The 25,742-nt window shown below is 38.5% G+C and overlaps 1 protein-coding gene across 3 annotated transcripts in view; it reads left to right on the forward strand.

Moving 5' to 3' along the window:
* The window catches only part of FNIP1 (folliculin interacting protein 1), a 143,608-nt gene extending 132,309 nt beyond the window's left edge, over positions 1–11,299 (forward strand). For all 3 annotated transcript variants that reach the window (XM_089694076.1, XM_089694078.1, XM_089694077.1), the window contains 4 exons: positions 715–883; positions 989–1,186; positions 3,595–3,710; positions 6,159–11,299. In XM_089694076.1, coding sequence (XP_089550202.1) covers positions 715–883; positions 989–1,186; positions 3,595–3,710; positions 6,159–6,237 — 562 coding nt within the window. In that variant the 3' untranslated portion in view covers positions 6,238–11,299. The remainder of the gene's footprint in view (positions 1–714; positions 884–988; positions 1,187–3,594; positions 3,711–6,158) is intronic.
* Positions 11,300–25,742: the final 14,443 nt, after the last annotated feature.

Here is a 25,742-nt window from a genome sequence, read left to right on the forward strand (position 1 = left end):
TAATGGGTAACCACTTGCCTGGCAGCCTGTATTTTCATTGGTCAGGGTACTTCTATACTCATTCAGGGCAATTTTCTGGTTTCAGACAGCTTTGGATTGCAGAATTAATCAAACAGATCAATGTAACATGCAACCATCCCTGCCATATTAAAGCAACACTAAACAATATCCTTCTTTTCCAGAAATTATATATACATATTCTTTACTTAATTGCCCTCTAACCTATTTTTTCATGAAGTTGTTTCTTACTGTATTTTTCTGCCTCCTTTATAATGTCCTCTGTGAGCTCCCGAACATCTACGTTTCCCCCATTCTCCTGTTTGTTTGGAAAAAGAAGCGCACTTTAGTTTACTACTGTTCTATGCATACTACACTATAATCCATAGTCCCTAGTCCATCTATGGAGCAAACAAGAAAGTGTAGCTTTACTCCTACATATGGTGGCACCTTGAAAAAAGGAATGTAGCCATTCTGTAATAGGAAGTCGGATCACAATCGCAAAAAAAAACAATTTGGAGGAGGCTGGGAACAATAGCAGGTACTTTTTAAGTTAAGAAAACAAACATGCTTAAATAGTGGGTTAATAATTGTTTTTTTTTTTTTTTTTTTTTTGTTTTTTTTTTAATAATCAGAGTTTTGTGTCACCTTAAAATATTAACTACATACCACAAACTACATTCTAAGTGCATTTCCCCTATGCTGATCCTCATTTAGGTCAAAGCTGGTGGAAGTCAATTCTGTGAAGCCTAACATCGCCAACTTTGGAAGATCCTTACTGGCAGGCTACTGTCCGTTTTACGTACCAGACTTTGTTCTGCAAGGAATAGCAAGTGAGGAGAAATTGAGGCAGTGCCTAATGTCAGATCTGTCACATGCTGTACAGGTATGCAGGCATATCCATATGTCAAATACAGTAAATATAATTAATCATGATTGATGTCCCTTAAATTATTTACTCACTGATCTGTTTTATTCTCTCGTTGTGTAGCATCCAGTTTTGGATGAGCCCATTGCAGAGGCTGTCTGCATTATCGCAGACGTAGACAAGTGGTCTGTACAAGTTGCCAGTAGCCAGAGAAGGACAACAGATAATAAGCTAGGCAAGGAGGTGCTGGTATCCAGCCTGGTCTCTGGCCTGCTTCATTCCACCTTGCAGCTTTACAAACACAATCTGTCAGCAAACTTTGTAAGTACACTTGCCTTCAGCTTTTGTATTATGTTTTTATAAGTTCTAAGTGTGAGAATTGTATGTTTTCTTAACCCTACCCACCATTATGTCTGATTGTGTCCTTTGTAATGCAAATGTCTCTGATCCCTACAGTAATACTTCTAGCTACTGTAGACTATACTATATCTTTTGTGATGAACAAATGGAGCTTTAATTTGTTAGTGCACTTTCACCTTTAGTGTAATTTTTTCCAGTACAGCATTCACAGGATTCATGCAGCCCTAGATAGTTACCCTAGAATATAACTGACAAAGCCTCCTATCTAAGCCATATAACCTTATAAAATGATTTTTTTTGTAACATAAAAAACTTTTAGGCTCTTCTCCCTATTAAAAGTTGTTATAACTGCTCAATTTTTTAAATTTTCTTCTCGGGTCCCCCCGCTAGCACCCCTGCCCCTTCTTCCTTTCCCTCCTCGCTGGCTATGACAGACAACGGCAACAGCCAATGGCACCCACTGCTGCCTCTGAGCGAATGAGGAAGGAAGGAGAGAGCCGCCGCTCTCATGCACATTGCTGGATCGATATCCAGCTAAAGTATGAGTGGTGGGGCAGTTTGAAGCGTTGCATGCAGAAGTTTTTTTCAGAGAATGCGTTAAGGTAAAAACTTTATAGATGCCTTTAGGAGCTCACAAGAAGTGCCAGTAGCATCACAGATGACATTATGAATCTTACCCTGTAAATAAAAAAAGCATTGCGTTGCTATGAAGCCTTCTTTTTGAATGCTTTGTAGCAAGATCAACAGCCCTGGAGCTGATTTTGAATGCAATTTGTTTTCACACTGATTAACACTGCATTTGATGCATTTCAACATAGCTCACAAATTTGGGCTAGGTTTACACCTGTGTGGGTGATTACCTCTGCAGTTCCCACAGCCACAAACACCCCTGCAGAAAAAGGCAGGTGCTGTGTGCAGATGCCATTAATGCTAATTGTATGCTGCACACATTGAAAATTGCTCCCACAATGGGAACCTCATTACACTTGCAGTCCCTGTTTGGGCTGTGATTTGTAAAATGCTTCATGGACATTTCCCCTGTGTTGCAAAAGGCACAGCAGTCCATTCAGATAAATGGGCTGCAGTGCCAGTGCAAATTGCAGCTTGCATAACCGCACAAATATGAATGTAGTCTTTCAGAGGATTTGTCTTCTTGCTTTTATGTCAGGCTCCTGCAGACACTTCCTGCAGCACTCTGCCTGTACCTCTGAACAGGCTTTCCGTTCAAAAGCTGGAAGATGTGTCAATGCACTAATCTGTGCACTTGTAGTCCATTGAAAAACTACTGCCGCATTTGCAGATGAGACTTCTTTATTGTTATTCACAGAGATCTGTGAATGAATGATGCTGCTATGCACCCCACACTGCTTTGCTGATTTTAATGATCCATGCACACTAGGCTTTTAATAACACTGGTAACATTAGCTGTGTAAAGTCACGTTAAAAAGTTTTCAGCGTTTTTAGTGTTTTTGCATTAGCGTTTTGCCACGTTTTTTAGCATTTTTTTTTTTTTTTACAAAAAAACAGCTTTTACAGCTAAAATACTCCTCTAGAAGCCCACTAGTTCTGGGGTTTTTTCCAGCCAAAAAACAACCCTGCCAAAAACATTGATTACAGTCTGTGTGCATGGATACATAGGATAACATGCTGGGGAGTTTACTGGCTGTAGAAAAAAACCCGCCAAAAATAGCAGCTGTAAAAACGTCCAGTGTGCAAGAGGACCAAATGTGACAGTGGCTGCAGGGGAGAGGAACCAGCTGCATATTATGTTACACCCTAAATACAGGTGTAACATGTTGTAAAGGTGTACCTATGCTTTAAAGTGCACCTCTGCCCAGGCTTTGGACATTACCATATCTATATATTTCTAACGAGAAGTAAAATGCCATAAAAAAAAAACAGGCCCAGGCTTCCTCTCTAGCTGCATGTAATGTGAAGTAAATCATTTCAAAAGATCCTAAAATATCCCACCTCTGAAGTCCGTTTTCAGTCACTTATTGGCGGCTTAGAAACAACTGCTGTGTGTTTACATTAGAGGGCTGACAACTTTCAAGTTTGCATAGTCTGGGCAGAGGTTCATGTTAACTAGTTCAATTTATTTAGTTGAAATGTCTGTTTCCTTTGAATGTCAATGTTTTGCTTTCTCTGGACACAGATTTCTGCAATGATATGATTTTGCATATATCTGAGTTCTAAAACAATGATTTACTAGTATTGTTCCTGAAAATGTATGGATGAAATGACATAAAATATACAATACAAGATTACTGTACCCAAGTCTGCTTTGTCCCTCCTAACTGCCAAGTCTGTGATATCCTATATAATAGAGCTATGGTCAAAAATATTTACTGTGGTTTGGTTTTCCCTAGTGTATCATGCATCTAGAGGACAGGCTACAGGAGCTTTACTTCAAGAGTCGAATGTTGTCTGAATACCTGAAAGGACAAACTAGAGTCCACGTGAAGGAGTTAAGCATGGTGCTAGGGTAAGATTTTCTAGAAATGATCTCATTCAGAAACTGAAAAGCAGGGCTTAACAGCATGATGCCTGCATGCTACCAATATGTTTATAAAAATTCACCCATTTGGCAGCTACCTGTCTGCCTGGGCTGCCACTGACTGTTCAAGTTTCCACTGAAAAGTAGGAACGAATCGATATGGTTCACAAGCATGTGTCCACTATTTCATAGTGATTACATGCAAGATATGGGCTTAAATGGGAAAAAATTACAGTCTTCAACTAGCAGATGAACACTGCCACCTTCAGGCTGCAGTACCCAACTGAAGTGGTATAGGTTGAATGCTCTACTATTAGATTACAGTAATAAAGATGAATGTATTAACCCCTTTGCTGCCAAGGACATAGGGCTTATACCAGTGCAAAACTGCTGCAGTCTGCCAGCTCAGTAAGCCTTGCCTCCTTGGATCTTCCTTCTGCTTTTAAAGCGACGCTAAAGATGTATGTATGTGTGTGTATATATGTATGTGTGTGTGTATATATATATATATATATACATACAGTATATGTGTGTGTAAAATAAATATATATACACACACACACACACACACACACACACACACACACACACACACACACACACACACACACACACACACACACACACACACACACACACACACACACACACACACACACACACACACACACACACACACACACACACTTGTGTTCAAAATAATAGCAGTGTGTTGCATGGAGTCAACCAACTTCAGGTATTCCAGCCCAGGATGATTGGACTACATTCCACAGTTCTTCTCTATTTCTTGGTTTTGCCTCAGAAACTGCATTTTTGATGTCACCCTACAAGTTTTCTATTGGATTAAGTTCCGGGGATTGGGCTGGCCACTCCATAATATCAATCTTGTTGGTCTGGAACCAAGATGTTGCCCGTTTACTGGTGTGTTTAGGGTCGTTGTCTTGTTGGAACACCCATTTCAAGGGCATTTCCTCTTCAGCATAAGGCAGCATGACCTCTTCAAGTATTCTGATGTATTCAAACTGATCCATGATCCCTGGTATGCGATAAATAGGCCCAACACCGTAGTATGAGAAACATCCCCATATCATGATGCTTGCGCAACCATGCTTCATTGTCTTCACAGTGTACTGTGGCTTGAATTCAGTGTTTGGGGGTCGTCTGACAAACTGTCTCCGGCCACTAGACCCAAAAAGAACAATCTTACTTTCATCAGTCCACAAAATGTTGCGCCATTTCTCTTTAGGACAGTCAGTGTGCTCTTTGGCAAATTGTAACCTCTTCGGCACACGTCTTTTTTTCAACAGTGGGACTTTGCGGGGGCTTCTTGCAGATAGCTTGGCTTCACATAGGTGTCTTCTAATTGTAACAGTACTCACAGGTAACTTTAGACCTTCTTTGATCTTCCTGGAGCTGATTGTTGGCTGAGTCCTGGCCATTTTGGCTATTCTTCTATCCATTCGAATGGTAGTTTTTTGCTTTCTTCCACGTCTTTCAGGTTTTGGTTGCCATTTTAAGGCATTTGCGATCATTTTAGCTGAGCAGCCTATCATATTCTGCACTTCTTTATATGTTTTCCCCTCTCCAATCAACTTTTTAATCAAGGTACGCTGTTCTTCTGAACAATGTCTGGAATGACCCATTTTCCTTAGAATTTCAGAGAGAAATGCACTGTAACCAGCATGTACAACATTTGCTGCCTTCTGTCCTTAAATAAGGGCAATAATTGCCACCTGTTTTTCAAAGAATGAATGACCTCACTAATAGAACTCCACACTGCTATTATTTTGAACATGCCTCTTTCAATTAGTGATTCAATTACACAGAATCAGCAGCATGCATGTCATGACTGTTGGGTCTGTTGGATTTCTATTACTCTTCTACACCTGCTAGTAAATTATTTGTCATGTAGAAATATCATTTCTACCAAAAACAGTGATTGATCAGGTTAGTGATGTCTGACTGCTATTTATTTTGAACACAACTATATATAGTTGTGTTGAAAATAGGCACGCTCCCGTGCTGCTGCTCCATTTGTTCATTCACACATGGAACCACGGCTCGGTACCATCTACTGAATGCCTTACTGGCTGTGACTGACAGCAGCGGGAGCCAATGACAATGCTGGAGGCAGAGTCCTGGGACAGCCAAGGGCTCAGGTACGTATTGGGGGGGACTGTCACACACACACACACACACACACACACACACACACACACACACACACACACACACACACACACACACACACACACACACACACACACACACACACACACTTTATGAGCCATTACACGGTTGTTGTTTTTTTCCGCCACAATATCTTTTCTAAATATCAGCATTTTTATTACGTCTGTGTACATGAGTCCTTTAATTTTAAGCTGGAGCTTGGATGGTCAGATTTCTTTTTAGTGATTTTTGTTTTTTTCGTTGTAGAATTGAATCAAGCGATCTTCCCTTGCTTGCCGCTATTGCCAGCACCCACTCTCCATATGTTGCTCAGATCCTTCTGTAATAGAAGATGCATCAGTTGGACTGAATTGCCAGAAGTACAATTAAAGGACAGTGTCATTCTTTCAGAATCTGGTAACTATTATTGAGCTGACTTTGTGATCTGTCAAACCCTGAAGATAATCACAGAGGAGGAGAAGGTTCGCTCCTGTATACCTGAGAGTCATATTGATAAAAGTTTTGACGACTGTTAAGCAGAACAGAAATCACAAGAAGAAAAGTATACTCATTTTCCGAGTAACACAATTGTGAGTTCTTTTTACAGCAACATTTCAGACTCCTTTTCCTAATTCTGAAGATTATGGATTTTTTTTTTTTTTTTGAGGGAAAGGGGGGTGGCTATCGATTTATTTTGTAAATAGGTTAAGAGGAATTGAACAAATGTTTAGGATGACTTTAAATGTTTGCTTTGTACTAACAAAACATCTAAAATCACAAATTCTGTCAGATGTCTTCTATGAGAGCAATGCTTTTTATCTGTATTTTTATGTACCAATTGACAATATATAGAGCAGTTCATATCCTGTCTTTTAAAATAGCACAAATGTACAAATTACTGTTCAGTCACTTTTAATTAACTCTGCTGCCTTTAAGGAAGGCAGTAAAAGAGCAAAAATGGTTTACTGCAGCCAATCAGAGGTACACTCCCAAACCACTCCCTGCTGAGTCATCAAAGACTGTCTGAGTTCCAATGCGAGAAGTCCTGCTCCATTAGCCAGGGCTCCAGTATTTTGGGAAGCGTGTATATAAGCCTGGGGGCAGCTATCTGCAGGCACATTCAATTTACCCCCCATGGGCAAAGTGCAGTGCCTCTTTAATGTTGAAGTGCTCCTGTCCCTTACACACAATTAAGCCAGCCATTTGTTAGCTTGACCAAAATTCATTCTATTATTTTCACTCAGACTGAATTTTCTGAAATAATTAGATGACCCTACAAAATGACAGCCATCATTTTTGTGGGCAGCAGGAACATTTGAATGAAATTGAATTCAGCATCTTGTACTACCTCATATTACTGTGCCAATCTCTCACAAAAATACAGAATAGTTATGGAACACATTTCTCAATTAGTAAACTGAATAGTTAAACCACTTTTCTTGTCTCCCCTTTTTAACATACTTGTTAACTTTAGGAGTCTATTATATTTTACTGATGTTACTGTAGAGGCACCTCACTATGTAAATCCTTCTGCAGTTCTTGACCTTTTTAGGGATATTTCTCTTTGTTTCAGAAATTCACATATTTTATCTTTTAAATGTCCACACTTTAGGCCCCATTCACACTTGGTGATTTGAACTCACTGATTCCAAATTGTGGGAAACTGCAATATGCGTGTTTGGGTGTCATTCATTCTTAACGGCATCCCAAATGCGATGCGATTTTGCTGCGATTGTCATTGGACAGAATCGTGTGGCAATCGCGTGAAGCTTGTCACCCAATGATGTATGATCTTCTTTTGAGTGACAAAGGCACATAGTGCACTCCATTAAAGTGAATGGGCTGCTGTATGTGCAGCACATGGAATAGTGTATAAAATCATGCAGACACAATATTGAGAGCAGTTCCCACTACACGAGATGTAAATGGAGCATTATTTCAGAGTGTTGCTGAAATATTGCTGTACTTTCCCTACTTTTAATTATCTGCACTTTATGAACTAAATAGGGGGTTCTTTCAAGTAAACTATAGTTGATAATGAGAAGTTCCCCTGCTTTGAAAATGTGCCCTTTTTCATGAATAAGAGCAATCTTAATGTAATCTAAGTAAACCTCTTATATAGTAACATCATCACAAGGCAGGTATGTCACAGTAGTGTTTTAAGGGATGCCTGTGGCCATTAGCCAAAAAAAAAGATTAACGCAACCCTTTTATATAACCCATAATCTTTTGAACAAATTTAAAGTTTGTGAAAGCAAATCTGTTGTCAGAGAGGTACAGTGGAATGGCAGTGCTGATTTCTTGAAAATGGTAGCTGACTGCTATACAAACTCAATAACTTTAACGTTTTGGTTGAATAAAGTATGCACATCAGGAAAGTTTGAAATACTGATCAGTATACACTTGCTTCAGGTGAGTGACCAAATGCAATAGGGTCAGCACGAAGGGCAAGCAACAAGTATTTTTTTTTTTTTCCAAAGAATCCTCAATGCCTCTTATAACTTGTCTCCTTAAAAGATTTATTAGACAGGTTGTTTAATATCCCCAATGCTTTCTTATTGTTATATGAAAAGCAGGGCTTGGATTTTTCTAGCCTGCAGTTATCTTGTCTAGTAAAGTAGCAAGAAAAAATTTGATCCCCAGTTTACTTTTAGAATCCTTTGTTAATTTTTTTTAAATACCTCTTCTCCCATTTTTATCACCCTGCTATTGCAATGTACTGTTTTTTTAGGTTGCTATGGATGAGCTGTACACAAAATCTGCTTAGGGTTAACTGGCAGACACACACAGAATCCTTAAGAAATGAGTCGATGAATAGCATCACTTAAACGTATATTGTTATTTAAGAGATCTATTGGAATACGGGAAAAACCAGACTTGAGCATGATGCAGAGTAATCTTTTTCAGACCCTGGCTAATCCACATTTCCTGTATTTGAACATTTATCACATACGGGCAGAGGTTGGAAACATCCTCACTAAAGAAATCTTTTTCATGTGCTGTATACATGACCTTCAGTAAAAAAAAATCTTGCTCCCATAATGAGCTCTATGTACAAAATTGGGACATTGGTTGTATTACAGCTCCTTCATACTGGGGCATGAGTGCACTATCTAAGGTTTCTACATCTAGACCTCAAAGAAAAGGATGTATGCAATAATAATTTTTATAATTCCCTGGTGCTAGTACAGCAATATCCTTTTCTCCGTCCAGCCATATATATGTGCAAGTGTACTGCTGCTTGCATGGAAGCAGAATGACCTATATTTGTAAACATTTTTACAGTACTTCAACATAATTCTCTTAATACCCTATTTAACACGATTTTAGTTATAGCTTCTGTTTGTATAGGTCAAACTATTTTTAATATGTAAGCCACACACTGCAATACAGTTATTCTTATTTTTGTGAAAAAAAATTTGGTTTCCCCTTTAAATTTCTAATATTCTCAAATTAAGGTTAGTTGCTGCTGTTTATCATTCTTTCTTTGTTTTGAGTATGAGTTTGCAGACTGTGCTTTGTATTTAGCAATCCTTTCTTTTTCAAACATTTACATTAACTCATATAAAATGTGCATTATTCTTAACTGGAATACTGTTCATTTGTATTACCATTATGGAAGATGCTAAATATTTAATTTTAATTTTTAACTTTTATTATTTATAGCCATACAAGGATTTATTAAAAAAACATACAAATTCTACTAACCAATAGGTTTCGTCAAGTGAACTTTGAAACGGAATGCAAGTCTTTGAGACACCGTGAAGAGAGGTGACATTACTTATTGCATAACCTACACAGAGACATATTTGAGAAAGCCTGCACAAGTATTCAAACATGTGTGTTTATTTATATCTAAAACTTTTTTCTTTTTTCAAATTAAGGAAATTGAGGGCAGAAAGCACAATATGTTATCAAATTTAATTGATCTGTACAAGAAATAGAACCGTAAAATTTAGGTTGATAGAGAAATTATGATATATTTCGTTTTCAAAGCTGCATGTGCAAAAATAAGCCCTGTGGGCATCACCAGCTTACAATACCCAATGGTTTTTGGATTTTCTATGAATGCCCATTCTCTGCAGTGACACCAATGACATGCTTCAGGTTTAGATATCAAAAATAGTTTTTACAAACCCATGAAACCTGCTATATGCCTGTATGAAATTAAGGCAGAAATAATAATTTTCTTTTTACCTAGAGGTACCTAGTTCCTCTCTATTATTTTTGTTCTTGTGAAATTTTTTGATCCCTGTGTAGGAAAACCTTGCTTGGAACAAATTTCTAGGTGTTAAGAATTCCTAAACCATCCCCTTATAACCATTCTCACTTTTGACTAAAGCTAGTTAGATTTTTCTCCTGTGTTTTATAACTAGATATATAATTTCTGATTAAATTGAGGGAGGTTAAAAATTGAAAAATGTAGCTATTTGCTACTTTATCTGCATTGCTGTTAAATTCCCTATTTACCTGTTAAACCAGGCAAAAGGCTAAATACGCAAATGAAATCCATATATGAGATGCCTGCAAATGAATTTCAATTTCTGTGTATCCAGTCGTGAGATTAAAAAAAAAAAAAAAATATATATATATTTTTTTAATTTCATGTGAAATAGTGTGACCCATAATAACCTCTCCAGGAGGATTGGAAAAGAGAACAGCTGTTCTGTACAAGCAGGGCAGCCATCAGGATCTTCAATAAGACATAAGTGGATGGGCTTGTCACAACATTGATAAAAGTCCAACCCCCTTAAATATACATTTTTGATAAAGAAGTGCTTGCATAATTGGTGCACATTTGCAGCATGATTTTAACGCCTATTCTAAATACCAGCAAAAACAAAAAGTAATGTGCATGGTAATTGCATATTTCACGTGCAATCAGATAGTGGCACTTTCTTATATAAGATATGATCATATATGGTAATAATCATATTGCTTTTTATTTTAAGTATCTAGAAAATTCACGTACTCACCATTTTTATACAAAACAAAACTGTATATATTTAATGCTTTTAAAACTGACACAAATGGCGTACTCAGTGCAAACTAACAATGTTTTTTTTATCCTTCCTTTGTACTCTAATATGTTTTCTACAATTTTCCTGCTCTCGACCAAAATTTTGGTAATGAATCTTTTCATTTATGTCTTAACTCCCTGGCAGCAAACATCAGCTCATCCTATGTATGTCTGCGTGTGTGTGAGTAATATATGTGCTCTTAGGGATTGCTGTAAAACAGTGGTGTTCTTTGTTTCTTTGCTTAAATTATTTAGATGAACCATGTGTATAATGTACAGAACAGTCTTCCTGTTTTTGTAAATATTTTCCATAATATGCATTGTATCATATTAACTGTACCCAATTTTGTGGGAAACTTTTGTGCAATAAATCTGGTCTTGACAATAACTGTGTAGTTTTTTTTTTTTTTTTTTTTTTTTTTTTTTTTTTTTTTAATGTTGATTAAACCAAAGCTTACCATAGGAAAAATTTAGAATGATTAGTAAAAAATGCCGGACAAGAATTGTACGGCCAAACCAACGGATTTTTAAGGCACAGTGGGAGACCAAACTATCATGTTACAATGTAACAATTTTATTAAACATTCAAATAATCACAGACAGAATAAAACAAGAAATACAAAACACCGAACAAAAAGGGGGGTATAGTGCCTGGCATAGTTCTTTACATCTTAAGTGGTACATATCACCTAGTAGACAGTAGCTGTACCTAACGCAGCCGGCTGTGATCAGCGTGGTGGAGACACTTGTTTGTGGCAGTATACAGTTGCAAGAAAAAGTATGTGAACCCCTTGGGATTACGTGGAGTTTTGCATGAATTGGGCATAAAATGTGCTCTGAACGTCATCTAAGTCACAACAATAGAAGAACACAGTCTGCTGAACATAATACTACACAAACATTAGATGTCGCCATGGTTTAATTGCACATAACATGTAAACATTCACAGTGCAGGGAGGAAAAAGTATGTGAGGCCCTAGCTTAATGACTTCTCCCAGAGCTAATTGGAGCCAGGAGTGAGCCAACCTTGACTCCAATCAGTGTGATGATATTGGATGTGTTGCTGACAGCTGTCCTGCCCTTAAAAAACACACACCTGTTTTGGGTTTACTGGTTTCAAGAAGCACTGTCTGATGTGAACCATGCCTCGCAGAAAAGAGCTCTCAGAAGACCTACGATCAAGAATTGTTGACTTGCATGAAGCTGGAAAGGGTTACAAAAGTATCTCCAAAAGCCTTGATGTTCATGTGTCCATGGTAAGACAGACTGTCTACAAATGGAGAAAGTTTAGCACTGTTGCTACTCTCTCTAGGCGTGGTCGTCCTGTAAAAATTACTGCAAGAGCACAGCGCAGAATGCTGCATGAGGTTAAGAAGAATCCCAGAGTGTCAGCTAAAGACCTACAGAAATCTCTGGCACATGCTAACATTTTTGTTGACACATCTACAAGAAGGAAAACATTAAACAAGAATGGAGTACATGGGAGGACACCACGGAGGAAGCCATTGCTGTCCAAAAAGAAGATTGCAGCACGTTTGAAGTTTGCAAAAGAGCACCTGGATGTTCCACAGCACTACTGGCAAAATATACTGTGGACAGATGAAACCAAGATTGGGTTGTTTGGGAAGAACACACAACACTATGTGTGGAGAAAAAAAGGCACAGCACACCAACATCAAAACCTCATCCCCACTGTAAAACATGGCGGAGGGAGCATCATGGTTTGGGGTTGCTTTGCTGCCTCAGGGCCTGGACGGATTGTTGTCATTGATGAGAAAATGAATTCCAGAGTTTATCAAGACATTTTGCAGGAAAACGTACGACCATCTGTCCGCCAACTGAAGCTCCGCAGAGGATGGGTGATGCAACAGGACAATGATCCAAAGCATACAAGTAATTCAACAAAACAATGGCTGCAACAGCACAGAATATGCCTTCTGGGGTGGCCCAGTCAGAGTCCTGACCTCAACCCGATTGAAATGCTGTTGCATGACCTTAAGAGAGCGATTCACACCAGACATCCCAAGAATATTGCTACACTGAAACAGTTTTGTGAAGAGGAGTGGTCCAAAATGACTCCAGATCATTATGCAGGTCTGATCTGCAACTACAGGAAACGTTTGGTTGAGGTTATTGCTGCCAAAGGAGGGTCAACCAGTTATTAAGTCCAAAGGTTCACATACTTTTTTCTCACTGCACTGTGAATGTTTACATGTTATGTGTAATTAAACCATGGCAACATCTAATGTTTGTGTAGTATTATGTTCAGCAGACTGTGTTCTTCTATTGTTGTGACTTAGATGACGTTCAGAGCACATTTTCTGCCCAATTCATGCAAAACTCCACGTAATCCCAAGGGGTTCACATACTTTTTCTTGCAACTGTACTACAGGGGTGTTCCATGGGGATCAGGTGTAAGCTGATATTGTCCCTTTATCTAGATTAACCATAATGTGTATGAAGGAGGTGCTAACTCTAAAATGCACCATTGTGTCTGTTGGGCCCCTGTTAGGTGGGACTCTGGTTGTCCAGTTTGGGCGTTCATGTACTGGAGCATATATTTTCTATTCATCAGGCTACTCCTCTGTTGCTGCTTCCTTTTACGTAGAAGTCACGGTCCTGAAGAAGCCACATGCACAGGCAAAACACGTTGACCATTACTTATCCTAGAGCTATACTGTTTTGGAAGAATTATTTGTCTACTAGGTGATATGTACCACTTAAGATGTAAAGGGCTATGTCAGGCACTATTCCCCCCTTTTTGTTTGGGGGTTTTGTATTTCTTTTATTCTAATGCTTAATAAAATTTTTACGTTTTAACATAATAGTTTGGTCTCTCACTGTACCTAAAAAATCTGCTACAATTCTTGGCCGGTATTGTTTTGTATATTTTCAGGATGTGGCACTAGGAAGCTTATTATTATTTTAGAATGATTAGTATTTGCAGTTACAATCTGATAATAGTAACTAGAAGCTTTCCACATTTGAATAAGAGGCTCCTATGTGAATTGTCATTTCTACCTTTTCATGTAAGGAATGCAAGTTTTAACAACTCCCTTTTTTTTTTTTTTTTTTTTTTTAAATGTGAAGACCGGACTGTTGCATCCCCTTCCAGTCCGGGCCTTTTTTCAGTGATGTTACACTTTGACAATCATTTATTCATGTAGCACACCCAAATTTAATTTAATAGAAAAATTTAAAAAAAAATCATTTGTTTCTGTTATAGAAATATGCAAATAAATAATCTTTCTTCAGAAACCTAGGCCAAAATGTCTGCAACCATGGTATTGGAAAATTGGTCAATCTTGATGTTCTGACTGCCTATCTTATTTATTATTTTTGAGGCCCTTTTTTGTAGACAGTCCAAGGTATTTACAGTGGGGATCGAAAGTTTGGGCACCCCAGCTAAAAATTTGTATTAATGTGCATAAAGAAGCCAAAGAAAGATGGAAAAATCTCCAAAAGGCATCAAATTACAGATTAGACATTCTTATAATATGTCAACAAAAGTTAGATTTTATTTCCATCATTTACACTTTCAAAATAACAGAAAACAAAAAAATGGTGTCTGCAAAAGTTTGGGCACCCTGCAGAGTTAATATCTTGTACTGCCCCCTTTGGCAAGTATCACAGCTTGTAAACGCTTTTTGTAGCCAGCCAAGAGTCTTTAAATTCTCGTTTGAGGTATCTTTGCCCATTCTTCCTTACAAAAGTCTTCCAGTTCTTTGAGATTTCTGGGCTGTCTGTCACACACTGCTCTTTTAAGGTCTATCCATAGATTTTCAATTATGTTGAGGTCAGGAGATTGTGAAGGCCATGGCAAAACCTTCAGTTTACGCCTCTTGATGTAATCCCCCGTGGATTTCGAGGTGTGTTTAGGATCATTATCCATTTGTAGAAGCCATCCTCTTTTTAACTTCAGCTTTTTCACAGATGGCATCAAGTTACCATCCAAAATTTGCTGAAATTTTATTGAATCCGTTTTTCCTTCTGCAACACAACCCCAAAGCATGATTGATCCAACCCCATGCTTAACAGTTGGAGAGAGGTTCTTTTCATTAAATTCTGTGCCCCTTCTTCTCCAAACGTACCTTTGCTCATTCTGGCCAAAAAGTTCAATTTTAACCTCATCGGTCCACAGAACTTGTTTCCAAAATGCATCAGCTTGTCAATATGTTCATTTGCAAAGTTCAAACGATGATTTTTGTGGTGAGGACGTAGAAGAGGTTTTCTTCTGATGACTCTTCCATGAAGACCATATTTGTACAAGTATCTCTTTATAGTGGAATAGTGTACCACAACTCCAGTGTCTGCCAGATCTTTCTGGAGGGATCGTGCAGTCAAACGTGGGTTTTGAATTGTTTTTCTCACAATCCTGCGAGCTGTTCTGTCTGATAATTTTCTTGGTCTTCCAGATCTTGCTTTAACTTCCACTGTTCCTGATGACTGCCATTTCTTAATTACATTCCAAACAGAGGATACTGACATCTGAAAACGCTTTGCTATCTTCTTATAGCCTTCTCCAGCTTTGTGAGCGTCAACTATTTTCAGTTTAAGTTTTCTAGACAACTGCTTAGAAGAACCCATGGTGCTGATTGTTGGGGCAAGGTCAGATGAGTCTGGGCATTTAAAACCTTGGAGATTGACATCACCTGGTCTTCCCAGACGATGATTGAGAACAATCCATGACACTGGCAGGTCTCAGCTTGGCAAAGGGGGCAGTGCATGCTATAAATTCTGCAGGGTGCCCAAACATTTGCAGACGCCATTTTTTTGTTTTCTGTTATTTTAAAAGTGTAAATGATGGAAATAAAATCTAACTTTTGTTGACTTATTATAAGAATGTCTAATCTGTAATTTGATGCCTTTTGGAGATTTTTCCATCTTTCCTTGGCTTCTTTATGCACATTAATACAAATGTTTAGCTGGGGTGCCCAAACTTTCAATCCCCACTGTAATAAGAGGCATTGTGGGTGTGTTTTTTTTTTTTTTTGTAACCAAAATTCTTTGGACAATGATGAACGTAAATTGTTTTGTTTTACACAAAGTTGTCAGTTTAACAAGTTAAATCTCTTGTACAACATAGGCATACTTACAGTCTAACCCCAAAGCACATAGTGCTACCCGTAGTATGAGCGTACCACATGTGAGACTTTCACAGGCTAGCCACACAGGCCCAAACAGGAGCACCTTCAGGCTCTCTAAGGGCATAAATTACGTATCTAATTTCCTAACTACCATCACATTTTTGGAGGACCAGGACATTGAAAACACCCACAAAATGACCATATTTTGGAATGAAAACACTCGAAGAGGTATTTTCTAAGAGATGTCATTTATTTTTAGCTACGTTTTTAAATTTTTTTTTTTTTTTTACAGAAAAGTTGTCAATTTATAAGATGTATAATTTATTAGCCCAAAACACATTTGGCTGCACCTCCCAAGTATGTTAATACCACATGTGAGACTTCTTCAAAGCCTAGCCTAATGGAGAGGTTCAAAATTCAAGTTGTATCTTCTAGAGGCATAAATTACTCGTCTAACTTCCCGACTACCTATTGCACTTTTGGAGACCATGGAGCACCAGGACAGTGAAAACACCAACAAAAATGACCACATTTTGGAAAGCAGTTATCCCAATGATATTTCTAACACACAGCATTGGAATACTTAGAATTACAACCCAAAACACATTTTGCTACTCCTTGTGAACATGGGGACACCATGTGTGTATGACCTTTTTCCTTTCAATGTTTGGACTAAGTATATACCAAAAATTGCATCTTGTGTATCACAAAATTAACCAACACTGCATATAAAACAATGTACTGTAATGGTTTATTCTGTAAGAGTGGTCAGGGAATATAGCTTAATGTAGCTTAATCTACAGCAGTTCCAAAAAGCCAAGCAGGCCTAGCCTACTGATTACGGTCAGTTCAGGTGGAAAGCAAAGATATGGTCAGTATGTAGGTAAAGGATCAGTACAGTAAAATTCTAACATCCAGCGCTCAGTTGAATCCCAATATCCTCTTAGTATAAATCCTATATACAACAACTACCAGCAATTGGAATTGCCCTGTCACCCTGGGCAGGCTTTTACAAAGATGCACTCAAAAGTAAACACAATTAAGTTTTATTGTTATAGTCCTTGTGTCCATAAATTAAAATAAAATGTTCACAATTTTCATGCAGCTATCCTTTCCCACCTTTGGATATAATTTCCATGCAGTTCAATACAGAAAAATTGTATTCTCACTAGATAAGACCCAAAGAAATGAGTGGGTCATATAATTCATGATGCAAGTAAAAGTGTGGCCAGCAGATGTCTATCTCCTCTGAGATCGACTTTCTAAACATCCATTCATGTCCCAGGTCACTCCAGGAAATATTGTGAAAAAACCAAGAGGCCAAGTCAATAGTGTATTTATTGCAACAAGATAAAAATTTAAAGATATTCTTATATGAAACTAATGTGCAACAGCTCTAATCACCATTGATATGAACAAAATAGCAACTAACTTCCTATTGTCCACTTCACCAACATGCAACACCCCACATGGGAATGGACTCACTTCAGATACTCAAACCCTTGGATTTCAATGGGCCATATTAGGTTTTGGAGCCATCTCTCTCCTTTCAAATCTGCTCTTCAACCACTATGAGTTCTTTCAATTATTTTTCATTATTATTATTGGTGATGTGCTGCTGACCATCCAGATTACATTTATCCACATTTTGAATTGAATAAATCTCCTGGGAAAAACAAATAGAAAAACTGAATGGGTATAACATTTTCAGTTTCTGCCTCAATGCCTGGTTGGACTGTGCATGGGGGATGATAGGTGCTGCTATGGAATTAGAAATTAGAGATAAAGGTTTTTTTAAGTGCCTCTGAGACACTGGTATGGGCCCTAATCCTTTGACAACCCAATCCTTGTACTTGGCCTTTCATCCAGATGTACTGCACTGCTGTCATGTCTGAGCATGACAGATGGGAGTAGCAGGGAGCTTTCGCTGTCAGATTCTGAATATGAACCAGTGCCAGATGTCTTGTGTAACTAAACTGGTAACCTGTAAAGGCTTTTAAAGTATCACCTATAGATAAGGCACAGTAGTTTGACACTATTCCACAGGCTCAATTTTAAAACATGATATGTTAGGTATCTACAGTGGGGCAAAAAATTATTTAGGCAGCCACCAATTGTGCAAGTTCTCCCACTTACAAAGATGAGAGAGGCCTGTAATTTGCATCATAGGTAGACCTCAACTAGGAGAGACAAAATGAGAAAAAAAATCCAGACAATCACATTGGCTGATTTGGAAAGAATTTATTTGCAAATTATGGTGGAAAATAAGTATTTGGTCACCTACAAACAAGCACGATTTCTGGCTCTCACAGACCTGTACCTTCTTCTTTAAGAGGCTCTTCTGTCCTGCACTCATTACCTGTATCAATGGCACCTGTTTGAACTTGTTATCAGTATAAAAGACACCTGTCCACAACCTCAAACAGTCACACTCCAAACTCCACTATGGTGAAGACCAAAGAGCTGTCGAAGGACACCAGAAACAAAATTGTAGACCTACACCAGGCTGGGAAGACTGAATCTGCAATAGGCAAGCAGCTTGGTGTGAACAAATCAACTGTGGGAGCAATAATTAGAAAATGGAAGACATACAAGACCACTGATAATCTCCCTCGATCTGGGGCTCCGCGCAAGATCTCACCCCGTGGGGTCAAACTGATCACAAGAACGGTGAGCAAAAATCTCAGGACCACACGGGGGGACCTAGTGAATGACCTGCAGAGAGCTGGGACCAACGTAACAAAGGCTACCATCAGTACACACTACGCCGCCAGGGACTTAGATCCTGCAGTGCCAGACGTGTCCTCCTGCTTTAGCCAGTACATGTCCAGGCCCGGCTGAAGTTTGCTAGAGAGCATTTGGATGATCCAGAAGAGGATTGGGAGAATGTCATATGGTCAGATGAAACCAAAATAGAACTGTTTGGTAGAAACACAACTCGTCGTGTTTGGAGGAGAGAGAATGCTGAGTTGTATCCAAAGAACACCATACCTACTGTGAAGCATGGGGGTGGCAACATCATGGTTTGGGGCTGTTTCTCAGCAAAGGGGCCAGGACGACTGATCCATGTACAGGACAGAATGAATGGGGCCATGTATCGTGAGATTTTGAGTGCAAACCTCCTTCCATCAGCAAGGGCATTGAAGATGAAACGTGACTGGGTCTTCCAACATGACAATGATCCCAAACATACCGCCCGGGCAATGAAGGAGTGGCTTCGTAAGAAGCATTTCAAGGTCCTGGAGTGGCCTAGCCAGTCTCCAGATCTCAACCCCATAGAAAACCTTTGGAGGGAGTTGAAAGTCCGTGTTGCCCAGCGACAGCCCCAAAACATCACTGCTCTAGAGGAGATCTGCATGGAGGAATGGGCCAACATATCAGCAACAGTGTGTGCCAACCTTGTGAAGACTTACAGGAAACGTCTGACCTCTGTCATTGCCAACAAAGGATATATAACAAAGTATTGAGATGAACTTTTGATATTGACCAAATACTTATTTTCCACCATAATTTTCAAATAAATTCTTTCCAAATCAGCCAATGTGATTGTCTGGATTTTTGTTTTCTCATTTTGTCTCTCATAGTTGAGGTCTACCTATGATGCCAATTACAGGCCTCTCTCATCTTTTTAAGTGGAAGAACTTGCACAATTGGTGGCTGACTAAATACTTTGCCCCACTGTATTTACTCAGCGTCACATCATCTTTTATATTTTATCAAAAATTGTGTGTTTATATTGTGGTAAAGTATAAATGTATTTTTTCTGTACGTGTGTTTGATAAACGGCTGTGCAAATATTGTGTTACGTAAAAAAAATTGCACCAAGCTTTTTTTTTTTTTTTCCAGTGCCTTTTCTCTCAAAAAAATATATAATGCTTGGGGGTTCTAAGTAATTTTATAGCAAAAAAAAATAAAATGCAGATTTATGTGTATGTGAGAACTGTCAGAATTGGTGTGGGTTTGAAGTGGTTAAAACTGTGACAGGCACTGGATGACTCACAGATCCTGGTAATGGTTCTCTTTCCTCTCACAGATGGTCTTTGTGGGTGGTGAGATAACAGATGTTTACCTTCTTTGTTTACACATGTTGATGCTGTGATTGGACACAGTGATCACATGGTACAGGTCCAATTTCATTGGTCCTGTACCCAGTCATGTGATCTGCTGTGAACAAAAGATATGTATACATTTGCAAAGTGTGCTGAAATTTTAAATTTTTAAAATGGCTAAATGCACACAAACAGCAGCACTCACCAATATTAAGACACAAAAATATAAATAAAAACACATAAATATGTGTTGCATTGTCTCTTTAAAGAAAAAATAAATTGAAGTTACCCACTTCTTAAATGTAAAACATACTGATATGTTGTGCAAACAATAAAATAACACAACATCCCTAACACTCCAAAATAAGTGAAAATAATCCAACATGCCCAGAATTGCTTCCTCCATGCCACCAAGTCCAGTACTCCAAGAACCAACACTCTGGGCTGTTTACTAAAAGCCTAGACCTCACTACATAAGAAGTGTTAAAGCGCTGTATAGGAAACGCTCAAATTCCTGATCAGTTGATGGCTTTCTACCTCATTTCATACAGCAGCAACTTGCAGCATAGCTCAACAGCACATATACAGAAAGTGTTGAAGGAACTCCATACAATTTTTTTTAAAGAAAAGGTTAAATGCTCACAAAAAGAAGTGCAAACGGTCGCAATCAACCACAGCTCTTTGAGATGATGTCAGGAATAAGCCCCTCCCTATGCATTTTGTCCTAAGGAAGGGCATCAGAGTAGCAGTGAATAGACATACCATCATCCATATAGGTTGCAAAATTCATCCACCAGAGGGTGCTGTCTATTCCCACTGATCCAGCAGCATACTGTAATGCAACCGAAATTATGCCGCAATATAAACAAAACCAAAAGAATCTCCCAGCTAGAAACATTTCCAAATAAATTACTTCAATCTTCTGTGTCATCGCAAGATTTATTTCCAAAATATGAAATCCAATCACAGTCAAATCAACAATAGTTACTCAGCGAGTAGAACTCCCAATTGGCAAACCATAAATAATAAAAAAAAAGTTACCAATAAATATAACAACCATTGCAAAAATAAATACTTTAAAAATATATAATATAAATTCATAAATTAAATTTCATGTGTACATTTCACAAAAAAATTTAAATAAAATGAAAAATTAAAGAGTTAAAAGTTGAATAATAAAATAAAGGATAAGATTTATTAAATTCCCCATATGTTAATAAAAAGGTGCTAATAAGATCATAAATATGTTGCTTCCCAAGCAAAAATGTGAAACTAATCGAACTAATACTAACTATTATTTATCTCCCATTCAATGTTTAATCCAAGTGAGCTATAAGTTCTTATCCTATAAATACAGTGTGTTTCACACCCCAAGCTGTTTCTAAAACTATTACCAACTCTCCAATGGTGTCAGTCTAGTAAGATCCTATGATTGATGTGAGGCGTAATATCTCCCCTTCCTGATACTGGCCAGGTGCTCTCCTATCCTAACCTGCAGTGACCTTTTGGCTCTCCCTATATACTGTAACCCGCAAGGGAACTGCAGAAAATAAACCACATTATATGTAGAACATGTAATGAATTCCTCAGTGTTGTAGGCTTTCTTTGCAACCTCAGACAAAAATGTTCTAACTATATTATGTCTGCCACATTTGCAAACAAGACATCTTTGCATGGAAAAAAAACCCTTCAGACCACCAAATATATACAGTTGTGTTCAAAATAATAGCAGCCAGACATCACTAACCTGATCAATCACTGTTTTTGGTAGAAATTATATTTCTACATGGCATATAATTTACTAGCAGGTGTAGTAGAGTAATAGAAATCCAACAGACCCAACAGTCATGACATGCATGCTGCTGATTCTGTGTAATTGAATCACTAATTGAAAGGGGCATGTTCAAAATAATAGCAGTGTGGAGTTGTATTAGTGAGGTCATTCATTAGTGTATTAGTGAGGTCATTCATCAACATATAAAAAAGTGCAGAAAATGATAGGCTGCTCAACTAAACCGATCGCAAATGCTTTAAAATGGCAACCAAAACCTGAAAGACGTGGAAGAAAGCGAAAAACTACCATTCGAATGGATAGAAGAATAGCCAAAATGGCAAGGACTCAGCCAACAATCAGCTCCAGGAAGATCAAAGAAGGTCTAAAGTTACCTGTGAGTATTGTTACAATTAGAAGACGCATATATGAAGCCAAGTTATCTGCAAGAAGCCCCCGCAAAGTCCCAGTGTTGAAAAAAAGACGCGCTGAAGAGGTTACAATTTGCCAAAGAGCACATTGACTGGCCTAAAGAGAAACGGCGCAACATTTTGTGGACTGATGAAAATAAGATTGTTCTTTTTGGGCCGGAGACAGTTTGTCAGACGACCCCCAAACACTGAATTCAAGCCACAGTACACTGTGAAGACAGTGAAACATGGTTGCGCAAGCATCATGATATGGGGATATTTCTCATACTACGATGCTGGGCCTATTTATCACATACCATATATGCATACCATATGCATATGTTTGAATACATCAGAATACTTGAAGAGGTCATGCTGCCTTATGCTGAAGCGGAAATGCCCTTGAAATGAGTGTTCCAACAAGACAACAACCCCAAACACACCAGTAAACATGCAACATTTTGGTTCCAGACCAACAAGATTGACGTTATGGAGTGGCCAGCCCAATCCCCGGATCTTAATCCAATAAAAACTTGTGGGGTGACATCAAAAATGCAGTTTCTGAGGCAAAACTAAAAAGTAGAGAAGAACTGTGGAATGTAGTCCAATCATCCTGGGCTGGAATACCTGTTCACAGGTGCCAGAAGTTGGTTGACTCCATGCAACACAGATGTACAGCAGTTCTCAGAAACAGTGCTTATACAACTAAATATTAATTAAGTGATTAAAAGGAAAGCAAAATCTTCAAACATTTTTCAGTTTATATAGTGAATGTTTGAGTTTGTAAAGAAGAATACAAACACTGCTATTTTTTTGAACAGTCTAATATTCACTTTTCTTCAATTTTTTTTTAGAGGAACAACACAAATTTGATATATTTTTCTTCATGTTTTGATTTGGAATAGAATGTGTAGTGTTCCCAATGCATTTGTGTGTATGGAAATAAAAGCTATTAGAAGGATTTTTAGCTTTATTCACTTTTTTCAACACACTGCTATTATTTTGAACACAACTGTATATCCACTCAGGCTGTTCAATTAGGTTAGGGGCAATCATATTCCTTAGAGTGGGAGCCTTTTTAAAGATAACCTTTCGACCCTCAGGTAATACTGCACCTAAGACCCTGTCACTCTTCAGAATATCCCAATGTCTGCCCAAAAGATTTTTAACCACTTGATGTTATTCTGAAAACATAGTGGTAAATGCCCACTCGAATCCATTGTCACCTTGGTTCCTAACCTTGGGTACCAATAACTCCTTCAATACATAAGGGAAATCTCTGGATATTTTCATCCAAATGATGGACTAGGTAGCTCTTCACCACAAGCCTCTGTTTAAGAATATCCCCCTGTGAATAAAATTCATCCAGTTCCAAACAATTTGATAGCCATGCGGGTAATGACAGCTTTGTTTTTTGATGTACCCATTTTTGCCCATTTTCTTAAAAAATATTTTAGCCCATTTACTTTTCTTTAAATAGTGAAATCCAAAAACTTCACCTATATTCCTAGAACCATTTTATACCCCAGGTATTATTGTTCAAATAGGTTAGAAATTCATGTAATGACTCCTCATTACTAGAGATGAGCGAATTATTAAAAAATTTGATTCGGCTGATTCGCCGAATTTCAGGAAGAAATTCGATTCGATGCGAATTTATTCGCTACGAAGTTAACTTATAAAAAGGGTTTCTAGGCTTCAGAGAGCCTTTAAATTAGTGCAGAACACTGTACCTTTAATTTAAATGCCCTTGGAGATGAGGAAGGAGAAGGAGAAGGATGAGAAGAAGGAGAAGGAGAAGGATGAGAAGAAGGAGAAGGAGAAGGATGAGAAGGATGAGAAGAAGGAGAAGGATGAGAAGAAGGAGAAGGATGAGAAGAAGGAGAAGGAGAAGGATGAGAAGAAGGAGAAGGATGAGAAGAAGGAGAAGGATGAGAAGAAGGATGAGAAGAAGGAGAAGGATGAGAAGAAGGATGAGAAGAAGGAGAAGGATGAGAAGAAGGAGAGGGATGAGAAGAAGGAGAAGGATGAGAAGAAGGATGAGAAGAAGGAGAAGGATGAGAAGAAGGAGAAGGAGAAGGATGAGAAGAAGGAGAAGGATGAGAAGGAGAAGGAGAAGGATGAGAAGAAGGAGAAGGATGAGAAGAAGGAGAAGGAGAAGGATGAGAAGAAGGAGAAGGATGAGAAGAAGGAGAAGGAGAAGGATGAGAAGAAGGAGAAGGATGAGAAGAAGGAGAAGGATGAGAAGAAGGATGAGAAGAAGGATGAAAAGAAGGAGAAGGATGAGAAGAAGGAGAAGGATGAGAAGAAGAAGAAGGATGAGAAGAAGGAGAAGGATGAGAAGAAGGAGAAGGATGAGAAGAAGAAGAAGGATGAGAGGAAGGAGAATTCCAAGCCGGCAAAAAGTGTATCTGCAGAGCTCCGCTATTTCTTAGCGGAGCTCTGCAGATACACTTAGCGGAGCTCTGCAGATACACTTTTTGCCGGCTTGGAATTCTTCTTATTTTCATCCTACTTCTTCTTCTTCTTCATCCTCATCCTCTTCTTCTGAGGATGAAGAAGAAGAAGAAGAAGAAGTAGGATGAAAATAAGAAGAATTCCAAGCCGGCAAAAAGTGTATCTGCAGAGCTCCGCTATTTCTGACAGTTCTGTGACATTCCCTCCATACAGCGGTTGAAACATTGTATCTATTTGTTTCCATTTATGGAAACAAATAGATACAATGTTGAAACCGCTGTATGGAGGGAATGTCACAGAACTGTCAGAAATAGCCTATTTCTGACAGTTCTGTGACATTCACTCCATACAGCGGTTGAAACATTGTATCTATTTGTTTCCATAAATGGAAACAAATAGATACAATGTTTCAACCGCTGTATGGAGGGAATGTCACAGAACTGTCAGAAATAGCGGAGCTCTCTGCAGGGACACTTTTGCCGGCTGATCGGGAAAAATCCGATTCGCGCACCCGAAGTAGGCAAATATTCGGATTCGACGCGAATCGAATTTTTCCTGAAATTCGTATCGAATTCCACTTCGCCTGGTTCGATTCGCTCATCTCTACTCATTACCTTCCCATACAAGTAAAGCATCATGAATGATGTGCCTCCAAAAGAGGATCTCCTGTCTGGGTCTACCAAAGATAACACTTTCCACCCAATGGGCCATAAGTAAATTGACCACACTGGGAGCAAATTTTGCCACCCAATGCTACTCCCATTTTTTGCAAAAAGGATTTACCGCTGTACCAAAAATAATGATGTTTCATACAAAACATGAGTAACTCCAAAATAAACTGTTTCTGTTTGGGAGGTAAAGAATTCCTCATTCCTAAAAAATGTTTTTGTCACTTCAATGACTTTATTGTGAGGAATAATGGTGTATAGCAGGGTTTCTCAACCAGGGTTCCGTGGAACCCTAGGGTTCCTCCAGAGGTTGCTGGGGGTTCCTTGAGCAATGAGCAATTTCTGTCTCTCAGATAAGTTCCCACTGACACCATTGATCTTTTTAGCTA

Source organism: Staurois parvus, unplaced genomic scaffold (assembly GCF_062004578.1).
Source record: "Staurois parvus isolate SC_StPar_1 unplaced genomic scaffold, SC_StPar_1.0 ptg000648l, whole genome shotgun sequence".
NCBI lineage: Eukaryota > Metazoa > Chordata > Amphibia > Anura > Ranidae > Staurois > Staurois parvus.